Raw genomic sequence first — 24,592 nt, forward strand, 5'->3', positions numbered from 1 at the left:
TGTTGAATATTGGCCCCCACTCTCTTCTGGCTTGTAGAGTTTCTGCCGAGAGATCTGCTGTTAGCCTGATGGGCTTCCCTTTGTGGGTAACCCGACCTTTCTCTCTGGCTGCCCTTAAGATTTTTTCCTTCATTTCAACTTTGGTGAATCTGGCAATTATGTCTTGGAGTTGCTCTTCTCGAGGAGTATCTTTGTGGCGTTCTCTGTATTTCCTGAATTTGAATGTTGGCCTGCCCCACTAGGTTGGGGAAGTTCTCCTGGATGATATCCTGAAGAGTGTTTTCCAACTTGATTCCATTTTCCCCCACTTTCAGGCACCCCAATCAGACGTAGATTTGGTCTTTTTACATAATCCCATACTTCTTCTTAATCTTCAAACCTGAACTCTGTCCTTTTTCCTAAGAATCTATTCCTCTTCTCCTCTGTCACTCATCTGGGCTCCCAGGGCAGCCTGGGCTTGCCTCCCCTGTGGTCCTGCTCCCTACCATGTGCACTGACACACTCATCGTCTTCATTTTGGGGGCTGCTAACTTCCTGAGGGCAGTCTGGTATCTGACTTTGTATCCCTTGGCATAGAGTAAGCATTCAACAAATGTCTGTTAATTGTTTTTGTGGTATTGAATTGTAAAAGTAAAAAATTCAGAAGTACTTTTCTTTCTCTAGATTAGGTTTCAGTTTTATACAAATGCCCTACTTATATATTCAGCAAATATTTTTAGAGCCTCTATTAAGACTAAGTCACAGTCCTGACCTGCAGAGATTCACTCTGAACAGACATACATAAATAATTGTGTGTTAAAATCTATAGTAAAGGAGAAAAATGTGCTGTGAGAATATGCAGGGCATTCATTATGATTTAGGGAGTCTGGGAGGTGAAGGATTTAGATCCCTGGCCAAGGTTAGCATTCGGGGAGGATTTTCTCCTACATAGGGAGTAGCTCTCAGAACAACTACTTCATTGTAACAATTCATGGGTTGCAGAATGGGTTCTGCGTGTCACCAGGCAACCCTCCCGTGCACAGGACCTGCACACTTGACAAGAAAGTCATTGATGACTCCCTGAAAGTGGGAAAGGACAGAAAATCTTACATGGGGAGCAGGTGAAGAAAGATAGTAGGCGTTCACTTCCCCCTCAAATGTTTTGGTAATGATAAGAAGTAGAACTTAAAGGAGACAGCATGCTTTTCAGGATCAGAAAGATCTGTACATTTTTAAATCAGAGGGTAAGGAATTACTGGAAGGCAGGATTACCAGATAGCTAAAAGGTAAATACTGGACTGAGATCCTTTGGGTCATGAAGGCATGTAAAGTAGATCACAAGGAAGAGGGAGTCAGTATAGTCTCAAAAGAAATAAACGTTCAGTGTTGAGAACTGACTGTCTTAATGAAAGGATAAAGTTAGTCAAAATCTCGTCTTTATCCTGATGCCTGATTGGGGAGCTCTTTTAAATATACATGCATATGTACTCTGCCTTAATCCAAAAAGGTCAGAGTTGGGACTCACTGAAGATAACTGCACAGAAGATTTCTAGAAATTTTATCCATTTCATAACATTTTCTAGAACATGTTAATACTTTCAAGAAACAAAACTAGAGTCAAGCAAAGCATGTTTGTTGACTCATTCCTTCAATAAACATTTAAAGGCTGCCTACTAAGTGCAAGACACTGATCTAGAGATTAAAACATGTTTAATTTTACCCCTGACTCCTCACTCCCACTTGAGTCCTTTTTCTGGGAAGTAAAAACAGGAGTAGCAGTATCTGTTGTTAGAGAGACATTTAGCTGTTAATGATATATGAAGCTAGGTATTAGACATTTGCTAACCAGGGCAGCATTAACAATAAAATTACCACTTTTTTTTCCCAAATAATTCTCAAGAGTTTGTTATTAAAAATGTGAACCTAACCAGAAATGGTCTGTTCCCCTTTTATAATCATAAATCTTGCATTGGGGAAAAAAAGTAGGATGTAAATGCATCATATGTGAATAAAATTTAGTTAAATAGTCACACTTTACTTATGAGTGGACACCATGCAAATAAATGTATACATAAAAATTGGACAGCACTTAAAGAGATTTAATAATTCATCCCATTGCCTCTGCAGATAAAAGAACCAAAGTCCCATTTACGCGATGGCTAAAATATGGCAGATAATGATGCATTCACCTTTAATATTGCTAATAACATTTGCAGGTTCACATTTTTATTGATAAATATTTTCTTGAAATGCAGTGTAGGAGGGCAGATTTTCAAATTTAAGTACTTTATAAATTAGAATTGTAGATAGCAATGAGATTAGTGGTGGTGCTATGTCAGGAGCCATCTACCAACTTACCTGTGCTTCTACAAGCACCTAGCTATGATTTTCATATTTCACTTTTATGTGCAACCAAATTGCATACAATTTAGGGAAAAAATTAGCATGGTAGCAGAGTAATGATCATAGTAAATATCATGCTTCTCCTTGTTGACATAAATTACATATAATATTTCAGAAAAATATTTTTGTTAGTCTAGCTTAATATATTGAAAGATTTTGCCTATAGAATTTATGTATAGAGGAAATACTTACGTTTCTTTTAAGATTATCTCTTTGACACACACAAGAAAGGTATATTGTACAGTCCAGACAGTTTGAGGGCTAAAATTATTTTTATTCATTGGAAGCTATAAAATCTCATTTCCAGCTACATAGGCTTTAATGAAATAGTGTGTAGCTCAGGATACAGAAAGATTTCTTTCTTTTTTGGGTGAATTCTCTCTAAAATTTCAGGGAAAAAATTTGAGAAAATGAATTTATACCTTAAAAATAATATTCCAGAATTCATCTTAAAACAGCATAGAAAGCTAAAATATATTTTTGTAATGAAAGTTTTGTTATATTTAATTACTCTATAAAATCTTGGTGTTCTTTCTACTGATTGTCCTCTGAATTAATTGGAACCTATAACTTTCTGAATTTTATTTTGTATAATTGGTAGGCTTTATGTCTCGTTCTTTTTTTCCCTGTTAAGATTCCAGAAACTTATTTCATTAGAGACCCCCATACGTTCCTTCTTACAAAGGACTTTATTAAGGTATATGTGCTGTATTTAGTGTGGAAAGTGTTCTTTGGTCTTTAGCTGCATGCATGTATTCACAGGTTAGCTTTTCCACATTTAACCCCAGCTTTTGGAAATAAGAATAGTGACTGGGTTAACTGAAGCATGTTTGGAAGGAGAAGCAAAGCTTGTCTACAAAATACTAACACTTGGATGATTCTGCACCCTGAGAAAAGAGCACCCGTTGAATTTTCTGGACTTTTTTTCATGGCTGACTTGGGATACACTTGCATTGTCAAAGAGTGTGTTGGCCTCTCTCTTTGATGCATATTGATTATGACAATCACCCTCCTTCCCCTGCAGGCCATGGAGGCACAGATACAGAACTTTGGACAGACGCCATCTCAGTTGCTTATTGAGCCACATCCGCCTCGGAGCTCTGCCATGCACCTGGTAAGACATATCAGCATGTTGAGGTTTTTTTTTCTTTCCTTTATACCTGGGAATAGAGCAAATAAAATAGTGATTTTAACAGCATATTTTAAAAGGTTTCTCGATTTATTGGTTAACTCTTCAGCCTAAGTACAAACTAATACCCTAGGGAGAGACCGAGAAGGGAGTGTAAATCTACCTTTAAGCCTTACTTAAGCGATCCCACTTTTGGATTCAAAAAAATAGCCATCTTCTCTATGTATGCCTCTACATAAACTCATTCATGCACACACAGGCATAGAGACACACACTGACACCAGAATTAGACTGTATTTGTAAATTACAGTAAAAATATATTGCAGACACAATATGATATTGCCAAATTTCAGGGCAAGATACAGTAGTATCTTGTAGTTCATTTGAAGAAAAGGAAAGAAATATAAAGGTAATTTATGGTTATTGCAGAGAGGTTGTTGAACAGAGTGGTTAAGAGTAAGGGCCCCAGAGCCAGACAGGCCAAACACCGTCTCTGCACTAGCTAGTAAATGACTTGGGCAAGGTATTTAACCTCTCTGTGTTTGCATTTCAGCATCTATAAAATAGAGGTAAAAATAGTGCCTACTACTGAGAATTGAATGATTCAATACTGTATAGCACTTAGACCAGCAACTGTCATACAATAAGTTCTTAATAAATGTTAGCTGACATCATCATAATTAGCTACTGGTTAAACCTCTTATTCCACCTTTTCTAAGGGAATCATATTCTTTTCACTTTAATCTGAATTAAAAGTCCATTTCCATTTAAAAAGTTTCTTTACAGATTATTAGCAAATAGTAAACATTTTCTTCTTTAAGTAATTTGGAAAAGGTAAAATTTTTATGAGCAATTTCTTTAGAATTTATTTTTAAACTGATTTTTCACTATTTTTTTACTGAAGTAAAAAATACTTGAAGGTAAAAATGTGTTCACAAGAAGAACTTCAAGACAACAAGTACTCTAATTTTAGAGTAAAGAGCTCTGGAATATGGTCCATAATGTGTGTGTAAACAAATGTATAAGCTGTTATTTCGTGATGGAAGTATTAATCACACCTTTCATTTAGTCTGTCATTTAACGAATTTTTATTGAGCCCTTTCTGTGTGTCAGATCTGATGCTAAGCGCTGGAGATACGGTCACAAATACTTTCTCTAACCTTTCAAGAAATCAGTAGTCAAACTTTTGGGAAACACATAAATGCTTTTTTTTTAAGACAGAGTCTCACTCTGTCACCCAGGCTGGAGTGCAGTGACGCAATCTCAGCTTACTGCAACCTTCGCCTCCCAAGTTCAAGCAATTGTCCTGCCTCAGCTTCCCGAGTAACTTGGATTACAGGTGCGCACCACCACCCCTGGCTAATTTTTGTATTTTTAGTAAAGACAGGGTTTCACCATGTTGGTCAGGCTGGTCTCGAACTCCTGATCTTGTGATCTGCCCGCCTCGGCCTCCCAAAATGCTGGGATTGCAGGTATGAGCCATTGAGCCTGACCTAAATGCATTTGTTTTAAACCTGTTTTTAAGATAAGGTCTCACTCTGTTACACAGGCTAGAATATAGTGGCATGATCATGGCTCACTGCAGCCTCAAACTCCTGGGCTCACACGATCTTTCTTCCCCAGCCTTCTTAGTAGCTGGGACTACAGGTGTGTGCCACCATGTCTGGCTAAATTTTTTAAATTTTTTGTAGAGATTGGGTTTCACTGTTTCCCAGGCTGGTCTTGAACTCCTGGGGACCCTCAGTCTCCCAAAGTGCTGGGAATACAGGCATAAGCCACCATGCCTGGTGTGTGTTTAAACTTTTTTTTTTAGACCTTCCTACAACAGCTCAGCCAAACAGCTTCGTCCCCCTTGGTTAGTCACTAATGAACTCTTTTGACTGCAGTTGGTCCTTCTGTATGACTAAACAGAAAGGTTTGCACCAAGCTCAGGCTGTCGCTGTATAAACCCTCAGCCACATTGTAGACACAGAGATGTGGCCTTGGAGCCTCACCATTTTTAATAAACTGTCCAGGAGGATATCTCTAACACTTTATTTTATGAAATGCTTTGGCAGAAGAGTTTTATTCCCGTGTTAGTTTTCTGTGTTTAATAATAATAATAAAAATATTTATCCTGTAGATATGCCCAGTTAGAATTCATTACTTTCCTAGGGGAAGTTGTTAGAGACTGAATTGGCATGAAACTGTTTATAAGAAAATCTAAGCTTTCTAAGTTCATCTAGCAGAGAATTCATATATACTGCAAACCATCATGAAACATGTATGAAAGCTAAATCATGGTTATTTCCAACCTCCCTACTTTATGTTTTTAATATGGTGGTATTTGTAGTGTTTTTTAGGACTTATAGTATCCACTTTCTGTCAAGTCATATGCTAGATGTTTACAAAACAGAGGCTAAAAACAGAAAGAAGAAAGCACATGGACACACGAGGGGGAACAACACCCACTGGGGCCTGTCGTGGGGGTGGGGGTGGCAGGAGGGGAGCATCAAGAAAAATAGCTAATATATGCAGGGCTTACTACCTAGGTGATGGGTTGATCTGTGCAGCAAACCACCATCACTCATGTTTACCTATGTAACAACCTGCATGTCCTGCACATGTATCCTGGAACTGAAAATAATTTTTAAAAAAAGAAGAAAAAGCATTGGCCCTCCATAAGCTCCCAGCCTAGAAGGGAGAAACAAGGCTTCAACCATAAACAATCGGTGCCAGAGCAGAACCTGGGGAGCACTGCCAGGGAAGCGCTCGGCCACTTTGTGGAGGCTATTGTATTTTAATTATTTAGACTGTAGTCATGACCCCAGATCAACCAGATAGAAATGAAAGTATTAGTCAATTCACTTTATATTTCATGTAAAAAATGAGTCACTGATTTGACTGACTTTCCCACCAAACTGATTTTTAAGCTGCATTGAATAACTGTGTTACATCGTGTGGGTGTGTCTGTGAGCTAACTTTTCACATTGCATTGTGGCGATACTTGAATTGAGGCTGGTCTTTAATGATTCTGTGTCCCTGTATTACTGACTTCACATAATTCTTATTCTCTAGTCTCTGTGCCATCCCCAAGTCAAAGCTGCTCGATTTGGGGCAGACATTCACCAGTATGAAAGTTTAGGTGGGATGGGCGCAGTGGCTCACGCCTGTAATCCCAGCACTTTGGGAGGCCGATGCGGGCGGATCACGAGGTCAGGAGATCCAGACCATCCTGGCTAACACGGTGAAACCCCATCTGTATTGAAAATACAAAAAATTAGCCAGGCGTGGTGGCGGGCGCCTGTAGTCCCAGCTACTCGGGAGGCTGAGGCAGGAGAATGGCGTGAACCCGGGAGGCAGAGTTTGCAGTGAGCTGAGATCCCGCCACTGCACTCCAGCCTGGGGGACAGAACGAGACCCTGTCTCAAAAGAAAAACAAAGTGTAGGTGGCCTTTCCTCTTTGTGTGTGCTCGTGCTAGCCTTGTCTGTTTAACCTCATTCTCCCTAGGCCTTTCACTAACTGTGTTATTCCTTTTGTCTTCCTCTGTTCTCTTCCCTTTCTATTCAACAGTGTTTCCTTCCACAGAGTCCGCTCATGTTTAAAGATCAGATGCAACAGGATGTGATAATGGTGCTGAAGTTTCCTTCAAATTCTCCAGTAACCCATGTGGCAGCCAACACCCTGCCCCACTTGACCATCCCCGCAGTGGTGACAGTGACTTGCAGCCGACTGTTTGCAGTGAATAGATGGCACAACACAGTAGGTATGTGTGCCTGAGCAAATCGCTTACTAAAGATTTCTTAAAAGCTACAATGAAGGTAAAAAAGTGTGCTGGGATTAGCTCATATTGCACATTATCTACAAAAAACAGCAGACTAAATAACTAATTGTCAAACCCAACTGAGTGACTCCTATCTGTCTTCTTCATTTCTGCTGTATGTTAGTGCCTCATAGGATGCTTGGATCATAGTTAAGTACTCAATAAATATTTGACAAATTGAAGCAGTTCTACCAATAATTCAGGTTCTCCTACTCTATTCTGCTATTGCCTAACTGCAAAAAAATGCACCTCACTTTTTTCCTATATCAAACAGAAGTGAGTTTGAATGTGGGTTTCTGTATGCTGGCTTCAAATCCTCTTTTCTCTTTATCAGTAATTTACAAGCAAATATTTGAATGACTATTATGTGTCAAGTAGTCCTAAGCACTGTATATACAGCAATAAACAAAACAAGCACCAGCTCTATTTTTGCAGAGCTAGAATCTTTGCAAAAAGACAAAATCTAAATTCTCCAGTGAGTTCATATTTCACATGTGTTTCTTCAAAGTCACTCCTGAAAGTACCAGCCAATACATCTTGAAGCGACACAATGCTGTGGCAAACATTTAGACATATTGCAGGAGTTCAAGACCAGCCTGGCCAAGATGGTGAAACCCCATCTCTACTAAAACTACAAAAATTAGCCCAGCACAGTGGCAGGCACCTGTAATCCCAGCTACTCGGGAGGCTGAGGTGGGAGAATCGCTTAAACCCGGGTGGCAGAGGTTTCAGTGAGCTGAGATCACGCCACTGTACTCCAGCCTGGGCAACAGAGTGAGACTTCATCTTGGAAAAAAAAAAAAAAAAAACATTTAGACATATTGATCCTTAACCAGGGCAGAAGTGGATATGACCAAAAGATTTAGTTGGCCCAATTCACCACTTGAGATCTCCCAGGAAGCCGAGGACTACCCCGGTCTCCAGAGTTGAGTAACTGAGTCATGCCAAAATAACCTGAATCTTTGTATTCCACTGACCTCTACATTGCTTAAAAAAATACAGTGATTTGTACCATAGCTTTATCTCCTAAGAGTTTCTAAGTGCACTTATTTTAAGGTTATTGGTAATATTATCAACATAAGGTAATGCTACTTCCATTCAATCAGAGATAGGCAGCAAATATCTTAAGAAAAATTTATGACTATATTATTATCAGGAGACAGCCTCTAGAAATGTTTTGCATTGAGAAAAACTATAAAGGACTAAAGTTTTATTTAAAATTGTTCAAAAGTGTTGTATATATTATATAATCACGTGTGAAAAACTATGACTAATGAACTTCATCAAGCCCTAAACATTAATCCTCTGAAAGTAGCTTTTAGTGAGATTAAGATTTTAGGTGTGGCCCAATTTTACACCTTCAATTTACTTGTCATGTGTTGGAAAAAAGGCCCCCTTGGATGGCAGCCCCAGCTTCCTCTGTCCTGCCCCAGGTGAGCCCAGGCTCATTCCCATCCCTGCTTGGAAGCAGAGCCCTTTCATTGATTTCAGGCTGATTGATTGCTCAGTAACCTTCGCTTTTTGATGGGTTCAATAAATGTTACGATCTTCTATTTATCCAGCTTTTTCTCCTCATTAGAACAGAAACAAAACTCTTTCCAGCCTTCTACATCCTAAGTGGAAACCTGAAGTCCCTGTTGTGATTGTTTTGTAAAGCTGTCTACAGAGACGCATAGTATAACTGAATCAGAGAAATTTACCAAATAATTTTTAAGCAAATATGCGTTTTGTAAAATCATCATCAAACACTGCCCATTAGGAAATTCCTTCTTTCTGAGAATTTCATGTTTTTTCTCTTTTTTTTAATCTTTAGGCCTCAGAGGAGCTCCAGGATACTCCTTGGATCAAGCCCACCATCTTCCCATTGAAATGGATCCATTAATTGGTATGTTAATAAAAAAGAATAAATTTTCATGGATACTATCCACACATTCATATATAATTTTTCATAAGATAGTTAAATATTTTTTTACCACAAGATTAATTTGCTAATAATATCAAATTATCATCAAGGAGCTGTATAAATCATAATATGACATCTAAGAACTTTTTGGTATTAAAGCAACTGTTTCTTGATATTTTTGGAGGTCATTTAAGTTGGTTATAAATAAGACAAATAATTCCAAACTGTATTTTATTTCAGCCTAAAATGTTCTCTAACAGCTCAGTATTATTTAAAATATAAGGATTCAAAAAGATTTTTAAAGGCTGGGGGAGGGATAGCATTAGGAGGAATACTTAATGTAAATGATGAGTTGATGGGTGCAGCAAACCAACATGGCACATATATACCTATGTAACAAACCTGCATATTGTGCACATGTACCCCAGAACTTAAATTTACAAAAAAAAAAAAAAAAAAAAGGCCGGGCACAGTGGCTCACGCCTGTAATCCCAGCACTTTGGGAGGCCAAGACAGGTGGATCATGAGGTTAGGAGATGGAGACCATCCTGGCTAACACGGTGAAACCCCGTCTGTACTAAAAATACAAAAAAATTAGCCGGGCGTGGTGGCGGGCGCCTGTAGTCCCAGCTGCTCGGGAGGCTGAGGCAACAGAATGGCATGAACCCGGGAGGCAGAGCTTGCAGTGAGCCAAGATCGTGCCGCTGCACTCCAGCCTGGGCGACAGAGCAAGACTCTGTCTCAAAAAAAAAAAAAAAGGAAACTAATATTGAAGAGTATCTTTTCTGGCAGTCTTTATCACTGAATTTTTTAAAACTAACATATTGTAAAGCAAATGTTTCATGTGAATTGCAAACTGATGAGCTATAACTCTTTCCAGCAGACATTCAAAATATTTTTAAATAATCATGTACATATGTATTAGCCATCTGATCCAGAGCTAGCTTCTTAGTCTTTCTAGGCCCTTCCAGTTTCGTATCTGTAAAGACAGTTTTTAATAATGTTTGTTCTATATGTATCATTGAATGATTAGTAAGATAAATTAGAAAAAAAATTGAAAATGCTACGAAAAGTTATTAAGCTACATATTAAAGTCATGGTGTTTTATTCTTTGATTCTTGTTTTTTGTTTTTTTGTTTTGAGATGGAGTCTCACTGTGTCACCCAGGAGGGAGTGCAGTGATGCAATCTCGGGCCACTGCAACCTCCGCCTCCCAGGTTAAACCAATTCCCCCACCTCAGCCTCCCGAGTAGCTGGGATTACAGGGGTGCACAACCACACCTGGCTAATTTTTGTATTTTTAGTAGAGACAGGATTTCACTGTGTTGGCCAGTCTGGTCTTGAACTCCTGACCTCAAGTGATCCACCTGCCCAGCCCTCCCAAAGTGCTGGGATTACAGCCGTGAGCCACCACGCCCAACCTCTTATTCTTAGATTCAAATTCATCCTTCGTCTTTGAACCTGGAAATAAGATAAGATACAGGCATTTCAATTAGTTACTTATACCCACACACAAAATACCATTTACATTTCTTTGGGAGCTTATAAGGTTTAGAATTAAGAATATTATTAGTCTAGTGTAGCTATTTCTCTTTCCAGCAGACATTGACAATGAAATATACAGCTAGTATGTAACCATGGAAAAATTAATAGGTCTATTCTAATTAGTAAAGGACCAATTGTATAGTTTTCAAGTGGCCTGGGATCTTTGGTCTTTTTTTCCTGACTTTTTTGTATAATTCTTTTATTGCTTATGTTTCCTAGTAGTTATTTTTATAGTGTTAGTAGATGTCTACAAATAGTAGTACTTATATTTAACTGGTGTTAGAGAGTGGTGGTGACCTTCTACATCTGCATTTCTGTTTAAGAATTCAGCCCAGGGATTTATCCTGAAAGGATGGCGTGCAGTAAGGGACAGGCTGGCATGCAGACAGGCACTGGGGAAATCAGATGGTGTCTCTGAGTTCCTGACTTTATTCAGAGTCAATCCCAGGGCTCTGCACTGATTCTTTGCCTGTCTCTTTCCTCACCAGTCCCTCTCGCATCTTTTTTGTTCCTCTCCTCCCCTGCTAGCCCATTCTGGAAAGGCCTTCTGTCTGTTGACAATCCAGGCCTGTAAAGCTGCTGACCTAAAGCTCCCTGTGGGGCTACCCACATAACAACATCACTTGCTCAAATCTCTACCCTCCTTTTTCAGGGGAATTATAAAAATACCATCCGAAAATGACGGACTGGGGCAAATATTTATATCTCTCTTCCTTAATAACATACTTTATACAATATTTAGTTCTCATGTGATTCTTATAAACTAATGAACTTGTGTGTAGTGAGCACCTAAAGAATTAAATGCATTAAAATATTGTATTATGTTGTAAATTAATTTTCTTGAATTCCTCATATTGTTTTTATTTATTGGTGGAGGGAGAACTGAAATTTCTGGCAGAATTTTAAAATACATAATATGGTTCATAAATAATCACTGCTACTAAGGAAATCTTTATTCCTCAAGGGAGAATCTTAATAATCTCATACCATTTAAAAAAACTATTTCTGGATAAATGAAGCATGAAAGTATTGTTTTCCTTCTATGAGTGCTTGGAGAAACTCATATGGAATCTTCAAATTTTTTTTTCCATTTATTTTTAGCCAATAATTCTGGTGTAAACAAACGGCAGATCACAGACCTCGTTGACCAGAGTATACAAATCAATGCACATTGTTTTGTGGTCACAGCAGATAATCGCTATATTCTTATCTGTGGATTCTGGGATAAGAGCTTCAGAGTTTATTCTACAGAAACAGGTAATCCTAACTATGAAACACCGTATTCTCTTCAAAATGACTATTGTTAAAACCAAAGCTGAATATGAAATCATACTTGATGTAGGCATTTTTATCATTTGCCAACTTCAATAGTCAAGATTCAAATTAAATGTTCACATTGTAAGTGAAGTAACTATAACTTCCTCTATTCCAAACATTAGCATGATCCCTGAGTTCATAGGACAAATAGGGCTATTTTTCCCTTCCCACAAATTCATATGCAGTAAAAGATCCTGAAACTCCCCTTGCTCTGGCCCAAACCCTGAAGAGAAAAATCATGATCGTGTTATTTAATAAAGTCTTTTCCTTAAAAATCTCAAGTGACATTCTTGTATCAATTTTCAAAAGCAATGCAAGAAAGCAACCTGTAGCTAGATTTGAATAACATTGTAACTTTATCAGCCTATAGATGAACTTTTCACAAAACTAGTAAAATAAAATAAAATAAATATGGTAAAATTTTTAAAATCTGATAAAGTTACACTTATTACCATTTGAAGAAAAAGATTAAATGAAGCAAACCTGTCATTTGTGTGTTGCAGGGAAATTGACTCAGATTGTATTTGGCCATTGGGATGTGGTCACGTGCTTGGCCAGGTCTGAGTCATACATTGGTGGAGACTGCTACATCGTGTCCGGATCTCGAGATGCCACCCTGCTGCTCTGGTACTGGAGTGGGCGGCACCATATCATAGGAGACAACCCTAACAGCAGTGAGTGTTTGTATCAAATTGTCCTTTCAAACTATATAAATATATATTTAAATATATTTTGCCGTTTTGATTTTCCTAATAGTTTTTTCCTAAGGTGTAAGGATTTTAAAACATGAAAGCTTAAGTGGCCAGAATCTGTACTGGAACGTAGCTATGTTCAAAGTGTTAAAATGAGCAGTACTATCACCTTCAACAAGGAGAGACTTCCAGATCCCCTCAACAATCCCCTACCCAGATCCTCTGCTCAGCAGCCCGGTCTCCAAATGTCCCCATCCTTCAGCTTCACCTAGTCCATTAAACCTCATCTGATTTCTTTCAGCTGAAAATAATCCCTCCCTTCTCTGAATTTTCAGAAATGTTACCTGTGTCTCAGTCAGGGCACTAATTGCTATCTACCATATACTGTAGTAAATTTCTGCGTTTATTCATTTAGCAAACAGTGAGTACCCGCTTCAGATGAGGCATTGTTGGGGATGAAAAAACTGAATAAGACAGTTTCCTTGCTTGGGAGGATTCCTCAAGTGATTGTTATTCCACAGTGCACCCTAAGATATACGATAGGAAGAAAGCATCAGGGGAGGCTGGACTCCTTCGTGAAATAATTTTGGAGTACATTGTTTATACTCAAACTTTCTACATAAGCTCTGAAAGTCTTACACAAATAAATTTGTTGATGCTTGTTTAATCCACAGCCTCTCAAGCTTCTTTCTCCAAGGAAACTTTTATTTATGTAAGAGAAGTTAATTATTAGTTCTTGGACTGCTGCCCCAAGAAAACACTGAAGTGGATAATGAGTGTCTGTCTTTCTATCTTAAGTTCCTGTCATAGTGATATACATAATAGGTTTCCAATAAATTAAGTGACTGGAGAGCTGGATAAGAGATTGCCTAGAAATAATTACTGCTTTTAATTACTAAGCTTTCAATAGTTCATTCAAATGCATGGCTTTCCTGTAAAATATAGAAAGGTTTCTGTGAAGTGATAATGGCAAGTACACAAACCAGGATTCTTGAGATTGTCACAGCTTACACAGCACTCCAAAATAAACTGAAACATGAATTTGGGGAATACTTATAACCCAACAGACATAAAAGTTTTTCAGGAAACCTGTGCATCTACAACTAAAATACTGTGAGAGTAGATAAGAAATCTACAAGATGCCATGTTACATTGCTTGGCCTGCTGCTGCCTCTCTGGGCAGTTCCAACCTGTGAGACAGCGAGGGGTGGAAACAGAATTGCACCTCCACCCTTCATGTCCCACTCCATCCCCCCAACTCTTATGCATTTTGACAGGAATACTACAAAAGTAGGAAATGGCTTTGGTTGGATAAGAACAAAGTCCCCTGCTTTAAAAACTTTTGGGGGGCGGAGCAAGATGGCCGAATAGGAACAGCTCCAGTCTCCAACTCCCGGCGCAGGCGATACAGAAGACAGGTGATTTCTGCATTTTCAACTGAGTTACTGGGTTCATCTCACTAGGGAGTGCCAGACAATCGGTGCTGGTCAGCTGCTGCAGCCCGACCAGCCAGAGCTGAAGCAGGGCAAGGCATCGCCAAACCTGGGAGGCACAAGGGAGAAGGGAATCCCTTTTCTTAGCCAGGGGAACTGAGACACACAACACCTGGAAAATCGGGTAACTCCCACCCCAATACTGCGCTCTACCAAGGATCTTAGCAAACGGGCACACCAGGAGACTATATCCCACACCTGGCCAGGAGGCTCCCACGCCCACGGAGCCTCCCTCATTGCTAGCACAGCAGTCTGCGGTCTCGCGGCAAGGCAGCAGCGAGGCTGGGGGAGGGGCACCCACCATTGCTGAGGCTTAAGTAGATAAACAAAGCCCTGGGAAGATCGAACTGGGTGGAGCTCACAGCAGCTCAAGGAGTCCTGCCTGTCTCTGGAGACTCCACCTCTGGGGACAGGGCACAGCTAAACAACAACAACAACAACAACAAAAAGCAGCTGAAACCTCTGCAGACGCAAACAACTCTGTCTGACAGCTTTGAAGTGAGCAGTGGATCTCCCAACACGGAGGTTGAGATCTGAAAACGGACAGACTACCTGCTCAAGTGGGTCCCTGACCCCTGAGTAGCCTAACTGGGAGACATCCCCCACTAGGGGCAGTCTGACACCCCACACCTCACACGGTGGAGTACACCCCTGAGAGGAAGCTTCCATAGCAAGAATCAGACAGGTGCACTCGCTGTACAGCAATATTCCATCTTCTGCAGCCTCTGCTGCTGATACCCAGGCAAACAGGGTCTGGAGTGGACCTCAAGCAATCTCCAACAGACCTGCAGCTGAGGGTCCTGTTAGAAGGAAAACTAACAAACAGGAAGGACACCCACACCAAAACCCCATCAGTACGTCACCATCATCAAAGACCAGAGGCAGATAAAACCACAAAGATGGAGAAAAAGCAGGGCAGAAAAGCTGGAAATTCAAAAAATAAGAGCGCATCTCCCCCTGCAAAGGAACGCAGCTCATCGCCAGCAACGGATCAAAGCTGGACGGAGAATGACTTTGACGAGATGAGAGAAGAAGGCTTCAGTCCATCAAACTTCTCAGAGCTAAAGGAGGAATTACGTACCCAGTGCAAAGAAACTAAAAGTCTTGAAAAAAAAGTGGAAGAATTGATAACTAGAATAATTAATGCAGAGAAGGCCATAAACGAATGGACAGAGATGAAAACCATGACATGAGAAATATGTGACAAATGCACAACCTTCAGTAACCGACTCGATTAACTGGAAGAAAGAGTATCAGCGATTGAGGATCAAATGAATGAAATGAAGCGAGAAGAGAAACCTAAAGAAAAAAGAAGAGAAAGAAATGAACAAAGCCTGCAAGAAGTATCAGATCATGTAAAAAGACCAAATCTATGTCTGATTGGGGTGCCTGAAAGTGAGGGGGAAAATGGAACCAAGTTGGAAAACACGCTTAAGGATATCATCCAGGAGAACTTCCCCAACCTAGTAGGGCAGGCCAACATTCAAATTCAGGAAATACAGAGAACGCCACAAAGATACTCCTCAAGAAGAGCAACTCCAAGACACATAATTGCCAGATTCACCAAAGTTGAAATGAAGGAAAAAATCTTAAGGGCAGCCAGAGAGAAAGGTCGGGTTACCCACAAAGGGAAGCCCATCAGACTAACAGCAGATCTCTTGGCAGAAACTCTACAACCCAGAAGAGAGTGGGGGCCAATATTCAACATTCTTAAGGAAAAGAATTTTAAACCCAGAATTTCATATCCAGCCAAACTAAGTTTCATAAGTGAAGGAGAAATAAAATCCTTTACAGATAAGCAAATGCTCAGAGATTTTGTCACCACCAGGCCTGCCTTACAAGAGACCCTGAAGGAAGCACTAACCATGGAAAGGAACAAACGGTACCAGGCATTGCAAAAACATGCCAAAATGTAAAGACCATCGAGGCTAGGAAGAAACTGCATCAACTAATGAGCAAAATAATCAGTTAATATCATAATGGCAGGATCAAGTTCACACATAACAATCTTAACCTTAAATGTAAATGGACTAAATGGTCCAATGAAAAGACACAGACTGGCAAACTGAATAAAGAGTCAAGACCCATCAGTCTGCTGTATTCAGGAGACCCATCTCACATGCAGAGACATATATAGACTCAAAATAAAGGGATGGAGGAAGGTCTACCAAGCAAATGGAGAACAAAAAAAAGCAGGGGTTGCAATCCTAGTCTCTGATAAAACAGACTTTAAAACATCAAGGCCATTACATAATGGTAAAGGGATCAATTCAACAGGAAGAGCTAACTATCCTAAATATATATGCACCCAATACAGGAGCACCCAGATTCATAAAGCAAGTCCTCAGAGACTTACAAAGACACTTAGACTCCCATACAATAATAATGGGAGACTTCAACATCCCACTGTCAACATTAGACAGATCAATGAGACAGAAAGTTAACAAGGATATCCAGGAATTGAACTCATCTCTGCAGCAAGCAGACCTAATAGACATCTACAGAACTCTCCACCCCAAATCAACAGAATATACATTCTTCTCAGCACCACATCACACTTACTCCAAAATTGACCACATAATTGGAAGTAAAGCACTCCTCAGCAAATGTACAAGAACAGAAATTATAACAAACTGTCTCTCAGACCACAGTGCAATCAAACTAGAACTCAGGACTAAGAAACTCAATCAAAACCGCTCAACTACATGGAAACTAAACAACCTGATCCTGAATGACTACTGGGTACATAACGAAATGAAGGCAGAAATAAAAATATTCTTTGAAACCAATGAGAACAAAGATACAACATACCAGAATCTCTGGGACACATTTAAAGCAGTGTGTAAAGGGAAATTTATAGCACTAAATGCACACAAGAAAAAGCAGGAAAGATCTAAAATTGACACTCTAACATCACAATTAAAAGAACTAGAGAAGCAAGAGCAAACACATTCAAAAGCTAGCAGAAGGCAAGAAATAACTAAGATCAGAGCAGAACTGAAGGAGATAGAGACACAAAAAACCCTCCAAAAAATCAATGAATCCAGGAGTTGGTTTTTTGAAAAGATCAACAAAATTGATAGACTGCTAGCAAGACTAATAAAGAAAAGAGAGAAGAATCAAATAGACGCAATAAAAAATGAGAAAGGGGATATCACCACCGACCCCACAGAAATACAAACTACCATGAGAGAATACTATAAACACCTCTATGCAAATAAACTAGAAAATCTAGAAGAAATGGATAATTTCCTGGACACTTACACTCTCCCAAGACTAAACCAGGAAGAAGCTGAATCCCTGAATAGACCAATAGTAGGCTCTGAAATTGAGGCAATAATTAATAGCCTACCAACCAGAAAAAGTCCAGGACCAGATGGATTCACAGCTGAATTCTACCAGAGGTACAAGGAGGAGCTGGTACCATTCCTTCTGAGACTATTCCAATCAATAGAAAAAGAGGGAATCCTCCCTAACTCATTTTATGAGGCCAACATCATCCTGATACCAAAGCCTGGCAGAGACACAACAAAAAAAGAGAATTTTAGACCAATATCCCTGATGAACATCGATGCAAAAATCCTCAATAACATACTGGCAAACCGAATCCAGCAGCACATCAAAAAGCTTATCCACCATGATCAAGTGGGCTTCATCCCTGGGATGCAAGGCTGGTTCAACGTACGCAAGTCAATAAACATAATCCAGCATATAAACAGAACCAAAGACAAAAACCACATGATTATCTCAATAGATGCAGAATAGGCCTTTCACAAAATTCAACAGCACTTCATGCTAAAAACGCTCAATAAATTCGGTATTGATGGAACATATCTCAAAATCATAAGAGCTATTTATGGCAAACCCACCACCAATATCATACTGAATGGGCAAAAACTGGAAAAATTCCCTTTGAAAACTGGCACAAGACAGGGATGCCCTCTCTCACCACTCCTGTTCAACATAATGTTGGAAGTTCTGGCTAGGGCAATCAGGCAAGAGAAAGAAATCAAGGGTATTCAGTTAGGAAAAGAAGAAGTCAAATTGTCCCTGTTTGCAGATGACATGATTGTATATTTAGAAAACCCCATTGTCTCAGCCCAAAATCTCCTTAAGCTGATAAGAAACTTCAGCAAAGTCTCAGGATACAAAATTAATGTGCAAAAATCACAAGCATTCTTATACACCAGTAACAGACAGAGAGCCAAATCATGAATGAACTTCCATTCACAATTACTTCAAAGAGAATATAATACCTAGGAATCCAACTGACAAGGGATGTAAAGGACCTCTTCAAGGAGAACTACAAACCACTGCTCAGTGAAATAAAAGAGGACACAAACAAATGGAAGAACATACCATGCTCATGGATAGGAAGAATCAATATCATGAAAATGGCCATACTGCCCAAGGTAATTTATAGATTCAATGCCATCCCCATCAAGCTACCAATGACTTTCTTCACAGAACTGGAAAAAACTGCTTTAAAGTTCATATGGAACGAAAAAAGAACCCGCATCTCCAAGACAATCCTAAGTCAAAAGAACAAAGCTGGAGGCATCACACTACCTGACTTCAAACTATACTACAAGGCTACAGTCACCAAAACAGCATGGTACTGGTATCAAAACAGAGATATAGACCAATGGAACAGAACAGAGTCCTCAGAAATAATACCACACATCTACAGCCATCTGATCTTTGACAAACCTGAGAAAAACAAGAAATGGGGAAAGGATTCCCTATTTAATAAATGGTGCTGGGATAATTGGCTAGCCATAAGTAGAAAGCTGATACGGGATCCTTTCCTTACTCCTTATACGAAAATTAATTCAAGATGGATTAGAGACTTAAATGTTAGACCTAATATCATAAAAACCCTAGAAGAAAACCTAGGTAATACCATTCAGGACATAGGCATGGGCAAGGACTTCATGTCTGAAACACCAAAAGCAACAGCAACAAAAGCCAGAATTGACAAATGGGATCTAATTAAACTAAAGAGCTTCTGCACAGCAAAAGAAACTACCATCAGAGTGAACAGGCAACCTACAGAATGGGAGAAAATTTTTGCAATCTACTCATCAGACAAAGGGCTAATATCCAGAACCTACGAAAACTCAAACAAATTTACAAGAAAAAAACAAACAACCCCATCAAAAAGTGGGCAAAGGATATGAACAGACATTTCTCAAAAGAGGACATTCATACAGCCAACAGACACATGAAAAAATGCTCATCATCACTGGCCATCAGAGAAATGCAAATCAAAACCACAATGAGATACCATCTCACACCAGTTAGAATGGCAAGCATTAAAAAGTCAGGAAACAACAGGTGCTGGAGAGGATGTGGAGAAATAGGAACACTTTTACACTGTTGGTGGGATTGTAAACTAGTTCAACCATTATGGAAAACAGTATGGCGATTCCTCAAGGATCTAGAACTAGAAGTACCATATGACCCAGCCATCCCATTACTGGGTATATACCCAAAGGATTATAAATCATGCTGCTATAAAGACACATGCATACTTATGTTTATTGCGGCACTATTCACAATAGCAAAGACTTGGAATCAACCCAAATGTCCATCAGTGACAGACTGGATGAAGAAAATGTGGCACATATACACCATGGAATACTATGCAGCCATAAAAAAGGATGAGTTTGTGTCCTTTGTAGGGACATGGATGCAGCTGGAAACCATCAATCTCAGCAAACTATCACAAGAACAGAAAACCAAACACCTCATGTTCTCACTCATAGGTGGGAGCTGAACAATGAGATCACTTGGACTCGGGAAGGGGAACATCACACACCGGGGCCTATAACAGGGAGAGGGGAGGGGGGAGGGATTGCATTGGGAGTTATACCTGATGTAAATGACGAGTTGATGGGTGCAGCACGCCAACATGGCACAGGTATACATATGTAACAAACCTGCACGTTATCCACTGTACCCTAGAACTTAAAGTATAATAAAAAAAAAAAAAAAGAACAAAGGCCCCATCATAGTACAGGAGAGAATGGAAAAATACATTTGAATAAGAAGATAGTGGAAGATTGGATTAGATGTCCAAATGTTATGTGAAGTTTTATTCCTGTTGCCCATAGCTAGAGTTGAACAGTGGATGAAGAAACTGTGTTGTAAAATAGCATATGCCTCTTGGCATAGCTACTGAAAAAGAGTGTACATATGAGTCTCTGTTGTAAATTTGAACAAGATGTGATCTTGATTTGATGGAAAAGATATTCAATGTTGCTTGATTTCCAACCAGTTCAAATAACTAGTTACCAATTCTATGTTATTAACAAACATTATACTCTAAATACCAGTAAGATAATCTCCTTATTTACTCTTTTTTAAAGCTATGTCCTTAAAAAATTCATTTTAACAGAATTCTAGTATGTCTATGTATGCATATGTGTACATGTGTATAAGATATATGACCTACCAGTGATGGCTTTATTATTCTCAATAATGGTACATTATCAAGTATATGTTATCTAAATATATGTTCACATATTTCCAAATTGTCTTTATTTCCATAATAGTGTAGCATTTCTTTAAAAAGTTTAATTAAGCAGCAGGTCTGTGTAATATCTTTCATATACATTGATAAAAATTAGAACTTGTTAGAAAAAATTTAAAAGAAACAGAATAGAGCTTTAAATCTAATTAATTACCGTCTTCGAAATGAAGACCAGAAATTATGCTAGTGTTATTTCCAAAAAGGGGATTTGTTTCTTAAAAGCTGTCATCTAGTAGCAGAGAGAAGATGTTTTATATAATGTACTGCTAGGAGGTAAAGAATACTAAAGAAAAATATTAAATTACAGTAATTATCTATGTTCACTACTCTGTTTTCTATTGATCTCTTAAACCAAAAGATGGCTATCAGTTATAGCTTTGGTGCATCAGTTAGCAAGAAAAGTTAGATACAATAATATTTAAATTATTTAAAGCTCCTTCCAACAGGAGCTATGTAATACAAAATGTTTTTATAATCCTTAAGAATAAAAACGTGGATATTATATTTGTTAAAAAGCAGTATTATATTTAAGTTTTAAGTAAGGACAAGATTATTTTAAAGATGTTATGACAGAAAATTATCAATATGTATTTTTTAGTATTACCTCCATCTATAGGAATTTAGTTTTAGTCAAAAACTGTTGTCATCGTTACAAACCTAAACCACTTCCATAGAATTCATCCTGTCAAGACTTTATTAGATATTTAATGTGAACATATATAGTATAGCACATTAATAAAAGGGAAAAGTGCTCTTCTAGAATAAACAAGATAAACACCTAAAGTATTAGTCAAGCAACAACATGTGTTGAGTGCCTACTGTGTGCCTGGTACTATCTCAGCAGCTGGGAATGCTGGGAAAGTCACAACCTCTGACTTTCTAGAGTTTACAAGAATCTACTTTTATACTAATCACAAACTGTTTCTCCTGCTTGGATATACTGAGGATGTCCAGTATTTGTTACATGAATCATGAATTGTTATTAGATAATATTTTGTACCATACTTTAAGCATTCATAAAATGCTTAACTTTATATCAAATTGATGATTATCAAACAAACTGGTTTTAGCTTTTTCCATAAGGATGATCACAATAGTAAAAAAAAAAAAAAAAAAAAAAAAAAAAAATCTCAGGTTTAGCATTGGTTGACTGCCTGATTTATGACTCACTTACCTATTTAAAAAGCTAACCTAGTAGCGTATATATGCCGGACTAGGGCAACCATCTGTGTTGGTCTCTTCACTCTTTTTTCAGGCAGTCACAGCACACACTGAATTGACTGTCGTATCAGTGCCCCGCTTGTGGTTTGACATAGATGTAGTTGTTGCTATCAGAAAACTCACAATATGAAAGAGATGTTTTTCTGTTCCAGTTTAATTACTCTAGCTTCCAATTCACAGGTCAGAGAAGCAGGCCAGATGTGTTTTCTCTCTCATAATACATTGATACTCAAGACCAGAAAGCTAGTTATGTCTAAATTTGTACTAAAGTGTGTGACACAATGCCCTTAAGTACAAGTATTAACCTATCCTTGAAGGGGGAAGTCCTGGCATGTAACTTAATATCCTAGTAGCTGTTATAATGCAGGGATTGGCCTTGGTGTGGACATGGAACTGCTTTGTGTGTCACGGAGGCCAAATCATACCTGTTCATCACAACAGCATTAAATAATAGGATTTATCATTTAACCTTACATGCATATCACCAAAATCTTCTCAAGATAAGTTCAACTGACTTTAACATATTTGTTTCTCTTTCATTGTCATTATTATATTGTAATAGATAGCTCTATTAATTCCACAAAGAAAAAATGTCATGTTTGTGAAATCTTTTTAGGCAGGTATAGAAAGTATGTGTGGTTTTATCGTGTCAAGTACATTGTGAAGAATGCAGACATCTCAGAAATATGTCTTTTTCTAATCATTTTGACTATTGTGATGAATTGGTCACAAAGATAATGAATATTTGTAAGCAGACTATGTGATAGAGAGTCTCAGACCATAAAAGAGATAAGCAAAGGCTACCTAGTGTAGGTTAGAGTTGAATTATCATTGCTTTATTAATGTATTTTATAATGTTATTCATTGTTACTCTTTCAAACTTGTGGCTTTGAACACAGAAATTATCTTGGAGACTTTAAATAGGTCCCTAACTAGATAACAGAATTGAAAAGATGTGAGGGACAGATGCTTTCATCTGAAACAGACTTTGACACAAATTCTGAAACTAATTTGGAAGTGATAAAAATTAATTTGCACACTTTAATTGGAAGCAGCCTATTGCATGAAAGAGAGCAGAGCAGAGGGGGCAATTTGCGCTAAAAGCTGATTGCATTTTTTGTCAGGTAGGTATCTTGGACTTGGCCGCTTATCCTCTTGAGCCTCTCTTTGCAATATATTACAACCCATCTCTGACTGGTGTTCTTTAAAAGGATCAATGCTATTCCTGTGGAATCCCTAGAGTCCAAAATTTCATTGATCTTGGGACTTGACATTTCTCATTACGTGCTATAGCTTCCAACAAGATAGTCACAAGAGAGGCAAGTTAACATTGTTGTCTCTTCAGCAGACACTCAGAATACATTGGGACTTCATCTCAAAGCCAATCTGCTTTTAAAGTATGTAGTTTTAATGTTTATACCACATATAAGGTGCTTTATAGAAAGTTTGATATACATACATACAAACATTTTTAAATCATAGCCATGTGAAACTTTGAAAGAGGATTTACCGTTCATCTTTTCTAATCAAATCTACAAATATTCATTGGGTAATTTGTATAACACATTGTTGTTACGCCTTTCTATTCCACTTTTTAACAATAAGTCTTTTAGCTCGTGTACAGGCATTATGCGGACTGTGAAAGGAGAAGCCAGTTGCAAAGGAGACTCCAGCTGTGCACACACCTTCTCTGGGCTCCCATTGTGTATGCCTCAGCTCTGGACGCTGACCCTCCTGCCAGCCACAACCTGTCACCAAACATCTGCCAAATCACATCCCTCTCTTTGTTTGCATCGAGGCTTCTTTTAAAAAGACTGTCCTGGTGCCCAGCTCCACAACTGCCACTAACCAGTGCTATTATAAGAAATGAAAGCATGGGCGATGAACAGCCCAGAGAGATTTGTAGAGTGCATTTAGATTTAGATACATTAAACAAGTTTGTATCACTTCTCGGAGCAGAGAATCTTAGCTAGGATTTAGCATATGTTAAACCATCTTTTTAAGATCAGAGGAAGCATAGCTCCATATGTAATAGTTCTCACCATGCAGGGCTTTTTGAGGACCAAATGGTAATGGATGTTTTGGAACATCCATAGCACAGAGCCCATTCTGCAGTAGACCACTCAGCCACCCCATCCCTCATTCTAACACAAGGAGACTTTCCAGGGTTCCAGACTGAGAAGGGAGCTCCTTGCCACTCGGCCTCTGCTTTTCCTTTCCCTTTATGGGACTAAGACTTCAAGAAAGGTCTTTGGCCTAGATTGGAAGCAATATATACAGAGTGACTAATGTGTTCTGATCAGAGAACTTCAAGTTCTAGACCAGGGGGTGTCCAGGCTTTACACAGAGCCCAGCTTCCTGAGGAAGAGGAGGTGGATGATACTATTAGTTGTTTTTAGAAGGTGAGCGTAGGGGAGTAATGTACTGTGACCTAGGTCTGGGCTCAGGACTTCAAGAGAAGAGGTTGTCCTGCAGTGGCAGGGCTCAGAGGAAAATGTAGTCATTGTTATCTCTGAAGAGGAAAAAGAAGTTAGAGTGAATGAATAAATACTTTCACCATATCTATCTTCCA

At 38.7% G+C, this 24,592-nt stretch overlaps 1 protein-coding gene across 3 annotated transcripts in view; it reads left to right on the forward strand.

Moving 5' to 3' along the window:
• Positions 1 to 24,592, forward strand: part of NBEA (neurobeachin) — a 752,078-nt gene that overhangs the window by 716,331 nt on the left and 11,155 nt on the right. For all 3 annotated transcript variants that reach the window (XM_025364271.1, XM_025364273.1, XM_025364274.1), the window contains 5 exons: positions 3,407 to 3,496; positions 7,065 to 7,257; positions 9,128 to 9,199; positions 11,864 to 12,019; positions 12,583 to 12,753. In XM_025364271.1, the coding sequence (XP_025220056.1) occupies positions 3,407 to 3,496; positions 7,065 to 7,257; positions 9,128 to 9,199; positions 11,864 to 12,019; positions 12,583 to 12,753 (682 nt within the window). The remainder of the gene's footprint in view (positions 1 to 3,406; positions 3,497 to 7,064; positions 7,258 to 9,127; positions 9,200 to 11,863; positions 12,020 to 12,582; positions 12,754 to 24,592) is intronic.

This window comes from Theropithecus gelada, chromosome 17 (genome assembly GCF_003255815.1).
Source record: "Theropithecus gelada isolate Dixy chromosome 17, Tgel_1.0, whole genome shotgun sequence".
In the NCBI taxonomy this organism is placed as follows: Eukaryota; Metazoa; Chordata; class Mammalia; order Primates; family Cercopithecidae; genus Theropithecus; species Theropithecus gelada.